The sequence below is a fragment of the Atta cephalotes genome, assembly GCF_000143395.1.
Source record: "Atta cephalotes unplaced genomic scaffold scaffold00035, whole genome shotgun sequence".
NCBI lineage: Eukaryota > Metazoa > Arthropoda > Insecta > Hymenoptera > Formicidae > Atta > Atta cephalotes.
Genome location: NW_012130099.1, coordinates 3110208 through 3123386, shown reverse-complemented (window position 1 = coordinate 3123386; position 13179 = coordinate 3110208). Strand labels below are relative to the sequence as shown.

The window sequence follows — 13179 nt, the reverse complement described above, 5'->3', positions numbered from 1 at the left end:
CGGAAATAAAAAAAGGATACGAAACGGATGTAAGATCTTAAATATGTAAAAATTCGAAGGGATTCAAGTTTAAGAAACGAGAAGATTCTACCATATAACATTTAAGATTTAAAGATGTCCTAAAGAAAATTCAACGATTCAGAAATATTGAAATTTAAATAAAGCGAAAGAGAATTAGTGAGCCGAGTAAGTTCTTAGTGCTAACAGATATTATATACAATTGAAAGTCACAAAGTTAACAAACATTTCGACTTTTATTACAGTCATCTTCAGTATTATAATAGAAATTAAATTTGTAATTATATATAATAAGCAATATCTAACCCTCTTTTATTTTATTGAATTTTTAATCTTATGAGTCTATAAAATCTTTGTAATTATCATTTTAATTATAATTTTAATAGGAATGAAAGGATTTTTATATTTTTCTCTCACAACGAATTCTAATAAAATTTTGTTAATTAAATAAATTAAATAAGTAAAGAAACACATATGGTCGAAGCTATGACTAGATCCTGGTCTAATAACAAGCCTAATAATGTTTCTACATGAACATTTAAATACATTCCCCAGAGTTATTCAAACTCCGTATCAAATCCAGCCTTGAAAATGCAGTCCTAAATTAAAGCTAGGAATAATAATACTACAAATTAAATCGTCAATGTAATTTGTTAATTAAAATTTAATGATAAAATTTAAGATATTTAAGTGATCCAAAGATATTAGGCTTAAAATTTACATATTAAATATATATGATGATATTTTTCTCCCCTTGTTAAGTCAAACTTTCTTCAAAGTGTATCAAAATCCGATCAAATTAAAAACTAGGCAAAGGCTGGATAAAAGTCCCATTTGCATTCCCAAAGTTTGATCCTTGAAGGTGGCTCTTCATTATTAAACGCAAAGCGGCGAGTTCCGCGTTGCTTGATAAATTGAGGAGAGACCGGCCGGCCACGCTAAGAGCACCACGCGGCGACCGCAAGTTCAAAGAGAATACGCGAACAGGACACTCGGTATGTATCCCGCGGGTCTCTCGAGAGATCTAGAATCCGAATGTATGGCCAATCATGCGAGCCTTCGGAGTTACTATTAGATACTCCTCAACACGTATCTTATGTATATATCACGAATATACATAAGATATACCGTGTATATACTACTAATATCTTGCGTATATTAGTAGTATATACGCGGTATATCTTATGTATATTGGTATATCTCAAGTCCGCTTTATATAGCACGCAGAATGAAGGTTGCAAGACTACAAACTAATCTAACATATATTTTAATTATAATAAATTGCAGGACGCAGGAAGTTGGATAAACTTCAATTTTTGCGACCTGCGTTCTGCATAGATCTGGCTTTATTTTTATTTATTTATCACGAGTATAAAAGATGAGACACCAGCGAGATTGCTATTCTGAGCCTCCTTGAGGATGCATGTTAGTACAGAACAAAAAATTATTGTTACAAGCGATGATAATATTACAATCTACGTAATAGACTTTGATAAAGAAAAGAATAAGCGTATGTTAGAATATTCTATCATGTAATCAATTTATATATATATATATATTATAATTTATATATATATATATATATATATATATATTAATAGTATATTTATATATATATATATTAATAGTATATATATATATGATATATCTTACCAATAGATACATAGTATATATTGGTATTACATGCGGAAGAAGTACGTATATATTGCTAATATCCGTGGGATATACTCGCGGGCTAAATTGTCTCTCCCGACTTACCTTTTCTACGACTCGCTACTCCGCTCGCGACGTATCCCGTCACATTCCACGTATCAGCCGTGACACCCGTTACTGCCGCAGGTAATACGATCCGCCTCGTGACTGCCGTCGTTGTTGTCGAGTGATCCCGCAAGCCTGCCGGTACCATCCACGCCTTTATCCACAGCCGGAACGCGTTATCACGTATTGGAGACGGGGACGGCCGAGTCGGGACGATTTGATCGAAGAAAGGGACACGCGAGTTTGTCAAATCCTTTCGGAAGGCGAAATCCTTTCGGAAGGCGAAATCCTTTCGATCCTCGCGATCTAACAAAGCGACCGTGGCACGAGGTCCTGTCAGGCCACGCGCTTCCTCAGGACCTCGATGCGCACATGGAGGCGCACCGGCTGTACCGTTTCGAGTCCTCTTATCCCGGTTAACGGACGATCCTTCGAATGTATTGAAATTCCACTGAATCGAGGAGACCAGGCGAAATCGACGCGCCTTGATTCGTCGTCGAGATTAACGCTGCCTATCTCCCCTGTCCTTTTTTCGCAGAGACGGAACGACGGGCAGAGGACGGTCAGGATCGCGCAGGATGCACCGCCGCGCCGAGGCATGCACCGCAACTAGCCGCCCGCTTCGCCGGTTGGATCTCCCCTCAGGGCGCCGAACATCTCTCGTGGGAAGCTGCGGCTCGCAGAACGTCTTCCTCTTCTGCCCTCCTTCGTTTTAGCGTTCTTGCGACGGGAACATACTGCGATCCTCCTCCAAGTGTCCCACCGCTCGAGTTTAATATTTCTTCTTAATGTACCTCCGCGAGATCCCCGGAGTAAAATGGACCTCCGTTAAAGGGACGGTAGACTTCGTAGAGTCGAAGCGATGCACCTTCGTGCCTCACAACGAGACCGAGTCGTTTTGAGGTGAGTCGTGAAACGTCAGGAAGTGTCACGAGGATCCAACAGAAATCGGCCTCCTGCTGCTGGTCCTGTTCGCCGAGGAACGCGGTCAGCACGCCTTTCTCGCGAGTAGTTCTCTCACTCTCTCTCTCTCTCTCTTTCTTTTTCTCCCTCTGTGCCTCTCTCTCTTTCTCTCCTTTCTCTCCGGAAGTCACGACCTCTACGCCAGCGGACGAGAGAAAGAGAGGGAGAGATATCGCCGAGGAGAGAAACGACGTGATTCCTCCGAAACGTCGTTACTCCAAAACGACGTAGTGAAGGACGATGCTGCAGCGGCGGCAGCGGCGGCGGCGGCGGCGTCGTCGTTCACGCCCCCGTTCCCCTTTCTTTCACGATGCGACACCGACCACGGGGACGCCGTTCGCACGGGCGGGGAGGAGGCGTCGGCGGCGACCTTCCACCACTCGCGGAATAACAATGATCCACCCGCGTTATCGGGAACGTGGAGACGTGGCTCTGTCGTGTCGTGGAACAAGGCTAGACAGCCGCTCTAGAGGTACAGAGTACAGTGATCGGAGGAGGGATGAGGGGGAGAGGGCGGAGAGCAAGAACGAGAGAGCGTTAGAGCCGTTTTCTTTCGGAGTGAAAAGAGAATCCGAACTGCTCGCGCGATGCGAGGTATCCACGAAAATGACGCACGTGCGGCTGAACGCGGCCACCGGCTTGTCGAACACGTAAATGCGCACGTTGTCCTTCTTTTTTTTAACCCCTTCACGAACGACACGTCCCCGAAGAGAGCGAGCGGCGACGGCGGCGGTCTCGCGGCTCTCGCCTCCTTCCTCGCCAACGCCTACACGATACACATTGCACGCAGTAGCAACGACGCCCCTACACGCCGAGCATCAGTGGTGCTCAACGAACGGCGTCGGCGCCGAGACACTGAGAGCCCCGTTCCCACTGACGCCGGAATGGATTTTCTTCGTGTAATTGAGGACGTTTCTTTTTGTACACGTTCGGAATTTTTTTTAGAGTTTATTATAATTTGTATACGACGCTTTAATCGTTCGTGACGCTTTGTTTTTTTGAAGTCTGGAAAATTAAATTCAAAGCGAAGTATAGGGATATTTTAGATGCGCGTTTGTGAGATTGGTCAGCATCAAGCTCCTAGATTTTCTAGTAAATGTGGCGCTACTGTGTCTAGTTTATTTTTAGGCATATATATATCCCTAGATAGAGAATATCTAGACGTGCTAGTTATATTTTATATCTTGGTGTTTTTATTCCCTAGCTACCTAGGAACTTTAAAGCTCATCAGGAGACCTCTGTCGGAAACGAATTTCTTTTTTAATACTAAAATTATACTAAAATACTGAGAAAACTCGCAATGGTGATATTTGTAATCAAAGGTCTTTCTAGAGCAATTTGAAAAAAAAATCGTTCTGATATCTGCACTAAGTACAATCGAGGTGTAGATTTTATTTATTACATATTCTAAGAATTAAATTGCAAAATTTATTCTGTTCGAACTTTCGTTACTTCGTAAAACATGAGGCAGAAGAAATCTCATGATAAAATATTTCTAAGATAAAATGCAGATATGTATCGCAAATAAGGTAATGAGTTGATCCGCCAATCTTTAAAAGATTAGTTATTTTCCTTAGAACTTCCTAGAATTCTAAAATATTTGAAAAAATTTTGTTTGTACATTTTAACAATCTTAACTATTCTAACTATTCTTTACATTGATATACCTAAAGATTATAAAAGGTCAATAAAAGGTCAATAAATCATAAATAACGTGAACAATTCTATGAAAATATATAAAATCTTTATAATATTTACATAACGTAAATCTACTAATATAAATATATTATATAAAGGAAAATTAATTTTTCTTATCATTTGCAAGCCATCAAGGTAGTAGAAAACACATTTAACAATTGTATATATTCATCGCTTCCTTCTGTTAATCTGTAATCACATTCCTAAAAAAGAAATTTTTTTCTTATTTACATTGCGGTTTATATAACGGTGCGGTTTATATTTGAATAACTCAACTTCTATCCAGAATTTTCAAATTCTCTAAAAGATGCCGAATTTCCTACGCCTGTTAAATCTCTCATAACAGTAGAGTCCCTTCTGCTATAGAGACTGATCCGAGGCGTATTATATTACTAATATAGAAATAGCGAACATAAAAAAAGTTAAATCAGTGCAAGCTAAAGTAGAGCTATGTCATCAAGTTTCGACTAAAGAAGTGATGAATCTTTCAAAAATTTTTTTACTACATTTACAAACTCAATTTGTTGGCAACAAATGGCTTTTCAAATCTTAAATATACAAGTGGTGTATAAAGGTCAAGAATATTTAAAAAGAGATCGGCGATCTTTGCTGAACAATTCGGCAATCCAAAGATTTTTATTCTGCATCACAGCCAAAACGTTGAGAGAAATATGAGCATATGAAGATGGAATACTCAGAAAAAAGAAACCTAAATTAGAATTAAATTTATACAGTTCCGCCATTACTGAAATTCTGGACAGAAATTGAATTATTCTTGTATTATTTTTTTTTGTGTATGTATACACATTTATATAAAAAGCCACTTACACCGAGCACATTACCAATTATCGCTTTTTGTTTGTCAGTTAATTCATCGGAGAAAATAATTCTCTCGTTTAATTGTTCAATTACCTGAAATATAACATAAATAAAATTAAAATTGATTTAAGGAATATGCATGATAAAATTATTTATTACTTTTCTATTATCATTATTTAATAAATTTTTTTATATCTAAAATGGCAAAAATAATTAAGACAGTACCTTTGCTCCTGGATATCCTTCTAGCAGCAAATTTTCAAGTGACTTCTGGACATTAATGTAATTCCCTTTTTTACAAGCCTCCCACAGTAAATTAATTTGTTCATCAGGAATTAACTAAAATAATAAATACATAATTCGCAATTACTCAGTCTTGTCATATAAAACAAAATATAAAACAACTTGTCTCTATTCTCTAATTTTTACAGGAATATATATTTACCCCAATAACGTCGAGTGCATCATCTGCGGTAATCTCATAGTCTTTTCCCTTCAATCGCGTGATCGATTGTAAACACATGACAGCCTGTCTTAAATCACCACCTGATGCTTCAACGATTTTTTCTAAGACACTTTTATCGGCCTTTAGATTTTCTTCATTGCATATGTATTCAAGCCTGGCAATACTCTTCTCATCGCTCAGCGGCTTAAATCGAAATTTCGTACAACGCGATGTTATCGGCTTGATGATTCGCGACAGGTAATTGCACACTAAACAAAAGCGCGTACTGTGTGACTCTTTCTCCATAATTCGACGAAGGGCTGTTTGCGCGGCACCAGTCATACTATCTGCCTCGTCTAGGATGATAATCTTGAATGGCGGACATTTCTTTCCGCTGTAAATATAAAAAATTAATGTTATTCTTGTATTTTACTATTTTATTTTTATCAATTTTAATTGAATAAGAATTATATTATGCCTCAGATTTGCACTTTTGATCATAAACTGCAATACAGCGCACGAGATGTTCAAATGAGATGATCAACTCTCAAATATTCGCGTCAAATTAATTTTATATTCGTCAATAATAGAATAATTTTGTCAATAATAAAAAATATAACAAATTTACAATGTAATTAAAAAAAGAAGATCACATTTAGTCAAAATGCAAATGGTGCTTAATGATATTTTTTTTGTTAATTTTACAATTTCTATTACTATTTCTATTACTATTCTATTACTATTATTTAAGTTTAAGTAAACGCGCCGATTAATCATCAATTATTTTTTTCGCAACTTACGCGAATATTTGAAAATTGAAGTTGTTTGCTCATTTGTCTCAGAAGTTCACTAATCTTGTAGTTCTTTCTGCAATTATGAGCATTTTTTTCTGTCTTGTTGCTAATAAGAGATACTAAAACACTTCATTAGTTCTCCTTGATAAACAACAAAGTGCCTTTTTCTGAACAATCTTTTGCACTGAAATTTTGTAGTCATCAGACCTTTTACTGATTCATCATTGGCATTAGTCATTTAATTAAATAATTTTTTATATTATTATCACAATTCATTATTGTAAATTTTTACAGAGATGGATTTGCAAAAAGCCACTATAGCTTTAGATTAAGAAAAGTTTGCTTAAACTTACTCTGGTCCATTAGGATTAGCTCTGCGCAAAGCAAAGGATTTGATCTTTTCTCTTACAACCTGAATGCCTCTGTCATCAGAAGCATTCAATTCCAGTATCCTGTCCTTGTACAAGCTACCAAACATCTGCCTCGCGGCTGCATGGATGATGCTAGTCTTGCCTGTACCTGGTGGCCCATAAAACAGCATATTGGGAAAATCTCCATGTTCCATTGCCTGCCGTATCACGTTCACCACCTCTGTTTGTTCCACAATATCGTCGACATTTTTTGGTCGGCTTTGAACAAAATATGAATAAAATGAAAACATTTATCCTCAAGCCTAATTCTTTTCATTTTCTTACATTAAAAGAAAAATCATAATTTCTAGATAAAAATATTTAGATAAAAGAAAAGAATGAAGTATAACCTTTTGAAGCTAAAGTCGAAATTTGTAATATAGTTATTGATACTGGCTCTATGAAACAGCCTTGAGGAAAAATATTAGACATTATTGATTGCAACTTATAAACCATTTAAAATTTTAGCTCAAAAATTGATTTGACATTGTTGTGAATTATTCTTTGTTTCTTTTAAACTTATGTATATTGCCAGTAATAAATACTTGACAATGTAAATAAAGAATTTTAAATAAATGAAAAAATATAAAGTACCTATTATATTTTTAGACAAAGCTGTACTTAATATACATTAACTAAAATGCACTAATTAATTTCAAGGAAATTATACAATTCATATAGAAAAAAATTTATGTGAATATTAAGATTATTTTATATTTTAATTTAAATTTACAAAGAATATCATTGAGTGAGTCTAATAGATCTATCATCAATTTCGAAGGAATATAATTTGAGTCCACAGATATCTGGAATCTTTGAGAAGACATAGGGATATTTTCTGAATATCTTTAGGACGTCCCTTGGAAATTTATGCCATAGGTGATAGTCCATCTAGACAAACTTAGTTGTGTAATCATATATAAAGAAAATGATCCAATCATAATTCTCTCATAAGGACTTACGTAAAATGCAACTGGATAATTTTCTTTATGTATATATTTATACAATTGTGCAAATTTATCTGAATAAGCCTATGAATACATCTAGATCTATCACCAGTTCCGGAAGATTAATAGCAATACTGGTATTCTGTAATTTTTAATGCTAATGTTGATATGATTATATTATCGTTGATATTATATGGTTAAAAAATATAGTTAGGATTATGGCAGCAAAAACTTCGAGCAGTAAAATGTAAGCAGTAAATTAATTAATCAATTATCATAGTAGAGACCATAATATAAACAGTGAAGAAATCCAACATGTTGATTTCTTTATTGTTTATGTCTTACTACTCCTTTTGTTAAATTTTTCTGTATGCCATGGCCCTTACAGAATCTCAGTGCGGAATGTCTGTTTCTACGTGAAAGGTCGAGAGGTTAATCTTGCCTTAGCACTCACTATTTTTCTACCCATGGTGTTAGATTCTTCTTGTTGTCCTTAATTTGAGAGGTCGATGGTTTCTTCACCTCCGCTGCCGGAGCACCCAGTTTTCCGGTTTTCAGGAAAGCGTGCATCTTTAATTCCAATTACAACTGCGCATTGCGGCTGGAACCGGCTTTCTACGAGCTCTTTCCCGCCTATTCATCACCATCTAGCTTTAAGGGCTGTGCACAATGAAAGAAGCAATAGGGAACAGGAAACAAAGAATAAAGGCGTAAAAACAGGTTTCACGCAATAGAGAATAACGAGCCATCCAATCAGAGCTAATGTGTATTATATTATTATATCAGAGCTCTGATTGGACGGCTCGTTATTCCCTGTTATTTGTGCCTATTGTGTTTAAGCCTTAAGAATTTCAACCTATCAGAAATCATGTATTATGGAATACACAGTTTCTGATGGGTTCTGATGGGAAATTCTTATTCTCTGTTCTCTGTTTCCTTTCATTGTGCGCAGCCCCTTAAACTAAAGTGATTAAGAACTGATTATATTGTACTAATTTTATGATTTATTAATTTTGTAGATGTGTTTATGCATTTATAACTTAATAATACTCGATTTTTCTTTAAAATTGATTTCAGTATTATCGTCAAAATTTGATTATCAACAAAAATGATAACTGCGGAGAAAAAATTGTAATTTTTCTGTAATAAATAGAATATTATAGCTTTACAAGTGTGTATATTTATTTATGAAACATTTATTGTACGTAATAAAAAATCATGAATTTAATAATGTATGAGCTATTCAGCGAACGAAAATGGATTGAAATTGTTTTCTATCCGAATGCGTATTTTAAATAGCGAATACTTTTTTCAGATTTAATTGGATTCAATTAGATTCAATTAGATGCAGATTGAAAAACTGCATTTCCTATTCAAAATTTTGAATTGAACAATATTCACAATGTGTGCTGTACATAGAAAAAGCTAATATTATTTTTAAATTGAAAGGTATAGAGGTACGCTCCATGCAATTCCTATAAATGAATAAAAATGCATTCAGGATTGAAAAGCATTCATTTTTAACATTCGTGAATATTTCTGAAAATCTGAATCCATTTCAATTCATTTCAATTCATTCTCGTTTGCTGGGTAAATATTTATGTTAATAATAGAAAATTTATATCAATTGTCGATAATGTTCTTTAATTACCCTTTTTATACCATCAAAAATTTGCCCAGGGTTGACGATTTTTAATAATATCTCGTCGGTGTTCACATTCACTGCATCGTGATTGGCTAAAATAGAACTGGCAATTATAAAGGTGTCTTTTCGTTCTCCATTTCCAGAGTGTTGCCAATTAAATAGAATTTCTTTCAGAGATTTGGAGATTTTTTTCTTTTTAAACTAAGATATTTTGAAGATACAAAAAGTTTAGGAGAATTTCCGTGTGACTTTTGGAATGAAAAATACCAAAAAAACCCAAAATATAAGCTAAAAAATCGCAATATAAGAGATCATTTTTTAACAGACTTGGCAACAGTGCCGCATGCAGCTTTGCAGCTTTTAATCATATGTTAAATCAAAGTGAACTTAAACATATACCTTAAACTATAAAAAATTGATCATTCACAATCGAATGGGAGCAGAATAATTGACTCCATTCTCCTCACATTCGACACTGTGATTGATTAATTTCTCATAACGAATCGTAATCCAATCAAAGTTATGATCTCACGTTTTAAAACGCTCGATTGTGATTGGCTGATTTGCTTAAGGTCTTACGATTACAACTAAAATTTTTGTATGCGATGGCACTAATCATGATGGAAAGTAGTGGAAGGAAGTCAAGTTCGTTTTCGAAAAAAATTTCAAAAAAATAAGTATTTAAATTCTAGAGATCTTTCACCACTCCCGCTGATCAATTTCATCAACAATCCTCTTTTCTTCGTAAATATTATATTCACCCACAAAAAAACCATTGTAAATTATAGGGTGCAGCCCACTTGGCGCTACAAATGCTTCGGAAGCATGACTGACCAATCAGAAGAAAGAATTTCACTAATTGACCAATCAAAAAAAATCCTTCGAAGCATTTGTAGCAACAAATGGATCGAAATCATCATAATGGCTTACTCGTTTTTGCGGATAAGTATTTATATATTTATTGTTTTACATTTTTATATTCTTGTCTCTAATTATTTTACTTTATTTTGTTAATTATTCGACATCAAAATACAATTTTCAATACTAAATCTTGCCGTTCACTTCATCAGGACGAGATTCATGAAACGTTAGCAATGGATCACTACACGGCGATAATCCATAAACCCTTTGGCACTTTTAAAGATATCTACCTTGATAGAAAAATTAATATTAAAAGCTGGTCAGATTATGCTGTAAATTATTCTTGCTGTAATTATTCTTTTATGATAAATGTAATAAAAAAAGTATTATTACTCATCATATAATAACGTTCTTTTGCCGAAAAAGTTTTTTTCTAAGGCTATTAATATATGATTCTAATAAATGTATTTCACTAAGAGATAATATTAAATGAATATCATTAATATCATGAATATCATTAATATTAAATGAATATCATATTGTAATGTATTTCCCAATTCTTTGTATTAATTTTTGTTACATATCAAATAAATATCAAAATATCAAAGAAATTCATTAGACTTAGATTAGAAACCGTTTTAATTCTTATTAATATATAAAAATAAAAAAATATAGTTTTATGGATCTAAGAATAAATTATAAGTAAATTATAAGTAAAATTCCAACATGAACTTCCACGGTTATTGATGTATAAATAATACATATTTCTATAAAATAATAAAATATAACTTACAAATAATTGGAATGTACTTACTAATGAAGTTAACTGAGAGACATTTTGACCCGAGATTTGAGTCATTTTTAGTACGAAAAATAAATATAAGCTACAATATAAAAGCGTAAGAGGACACTAAACATGAGTACTTCCTCTTTGCTGTCATAGACTAACAAACGTAATCTGATTAAGAATTAATTATTTAATGACGTTAAAAATATGTTGAAAAGCGATACATCTTAAATTTTGTTTTATTTACTCTTTCTAATTATAATTCTATCCTTCTACTAATTGTAAGACTATACAATACAATAAAATTTAATTTATTCGATATATTATTCTTTGATATTTTGATATTTATTTAATTAAGAAAAAAATCAAATAATTAATAAATATACTAATATCAACTTGTAGATTCTTACGATTCGTAGACATTTAGAGAGCGGAACGAGGAATCTAGCGTAACTAAAGTAGCGTTAATGAATGTGTTAGCAGAATAAGTAGCTTTGCAACGTAAGATTTTTTTAAATATAATTGGTTCTTGCTCTTAGTTCGCCACTGAATCTAAATGTATAAACCAATCGAATAAAAAAGTATTTAACTTACGACAGTTATAAAGCTGCTATTTCTACTGGATGCAAGCCCTCAGATTATCATTCACATACAAATATCTAGCGTGTTACTGCGTTCTGATATCCCCGTAAAATTCATTATATAACAAATATATATGTAAATTAGTTATATATATATATATATATAATCTCGTGTACAGCTTTACTTATTCATATAATCTTTATCTGCATAGTATATGTTAAGTCACAGTTATATCATATTTATGTCGCATAATTCTGTCGAAAGTTGCAAGTTACAGTGATTTTATAATCTCGAGTATCGATATCATAATGAGAATCGACATAAAACTTTCATCCATTGTTCTGCTTACTGTAGTGTTCCTGGAAGCAAGAGTACATGGTAGGGAAGCATCCCTTCGGAAAGTATTATTCAACTATCTGTTTCCTAAGGATCCCGGTACAGTGAGAGTAAGGAGACTAGAAGAAGTCAAAACAGTGAACAACGTATCTATATTAGATTTCGTAAGTAAGTCTTTTATTAATATTTTGTTTAGTTAAAGGTATGCTCAGCAAAATAATTTCGTATTTAAAAGGTAAATTCTAAGCAGAACATTTATAATAATGACAAAATGATGTTGAAATCGTAATTAAAAGTGAATTTTTTCTTGAGTATCATACGTTCCAGAATTGATAATGATATATTTTATCGATAATTTTTTTATATAATAACATACATAAATATACATATATATAAGTATATAAAAATATCAATATAAATAAATAATTATGTATGAAGTATTTCTATGCATATACAAATTTTGATCCGCCAAAATAATATTTTATCGGCATTTTGCTGAAAATTTGCTTAAATGTTGCAAGTAGTTTGTCAAGATGAGTAGCAGAAGATGATCCTCATTTGCAATATTGCAAACAAAGAAACACACAAACTATAGTAAAATAATTTTATAGTAACTTTGCGGCAACAATTGTAACAAGTGTTCAATTATATAGCAATATTTCTAAAATTGAAGCAATTTTGTTTATCATCAAAAATACAAATGTTAATTTGGCAAAATTATGGCATGTAAATTTTATTTAGCAAATGTTTTTGCTATTATCATGATAATATTACGACAAGAATCAGCAAATAAATTACATAGCTTTTGCACGAAGTGTTATCCGGACTTATAAGTACGCTAAAAGATTTTAAGGGGTGATTCCTCACACAAATTCGGGACGAATACTTCATATGACTAAATGTCCGAAATAGCTTAATTTCAAAGAAATTAAAGTGTTAAAGTTAAAAAAATTCATTTTTTTGTTTTGATAATTATTTGGATTATTTGATGAAATTTTATACATATGTTTGAAACTTGAATCTTTTGAAACTATACTATATATATTATTTTTTTATTCAAGGGACGGATCCGAGAGAGAGAGAGAGAGAGAGAGAGAGAGAGAGAGAGAGAAGAGA

At 33.3% G+C, this 13179-nt stretch overlaps 1 protein-coding gene across 1 annotated transcript; it reads right to left on the bottom strand.

Moving 5' to 3' along the window:
- Positions 1-4456: 4456 nt before the first annotated feature.
- Positions 4457-8422, bottom strand: LOC105621647 (replication factor C subunit 4). Its single transcript, XM_012203114.1, has 6 exons — positions 8307-8422; positions 6849-7124; positions 5702-6095; positions 5482-5595; positions 5266-5349; positions 4457-4640 (listed from the first exon to the last, which is right to left on the bottom strand). Exons 1-6 carry the CDS (start codon positions 8420-8422, stop codon positions 4554-4556), a joined length of 1071 nt encoding a protein of 356 aa, XP_012058504.1. The 3' UTR covers positions 4457-4553.
- Positions 8423-13179: the final 4757 nt, after the last annotated feature.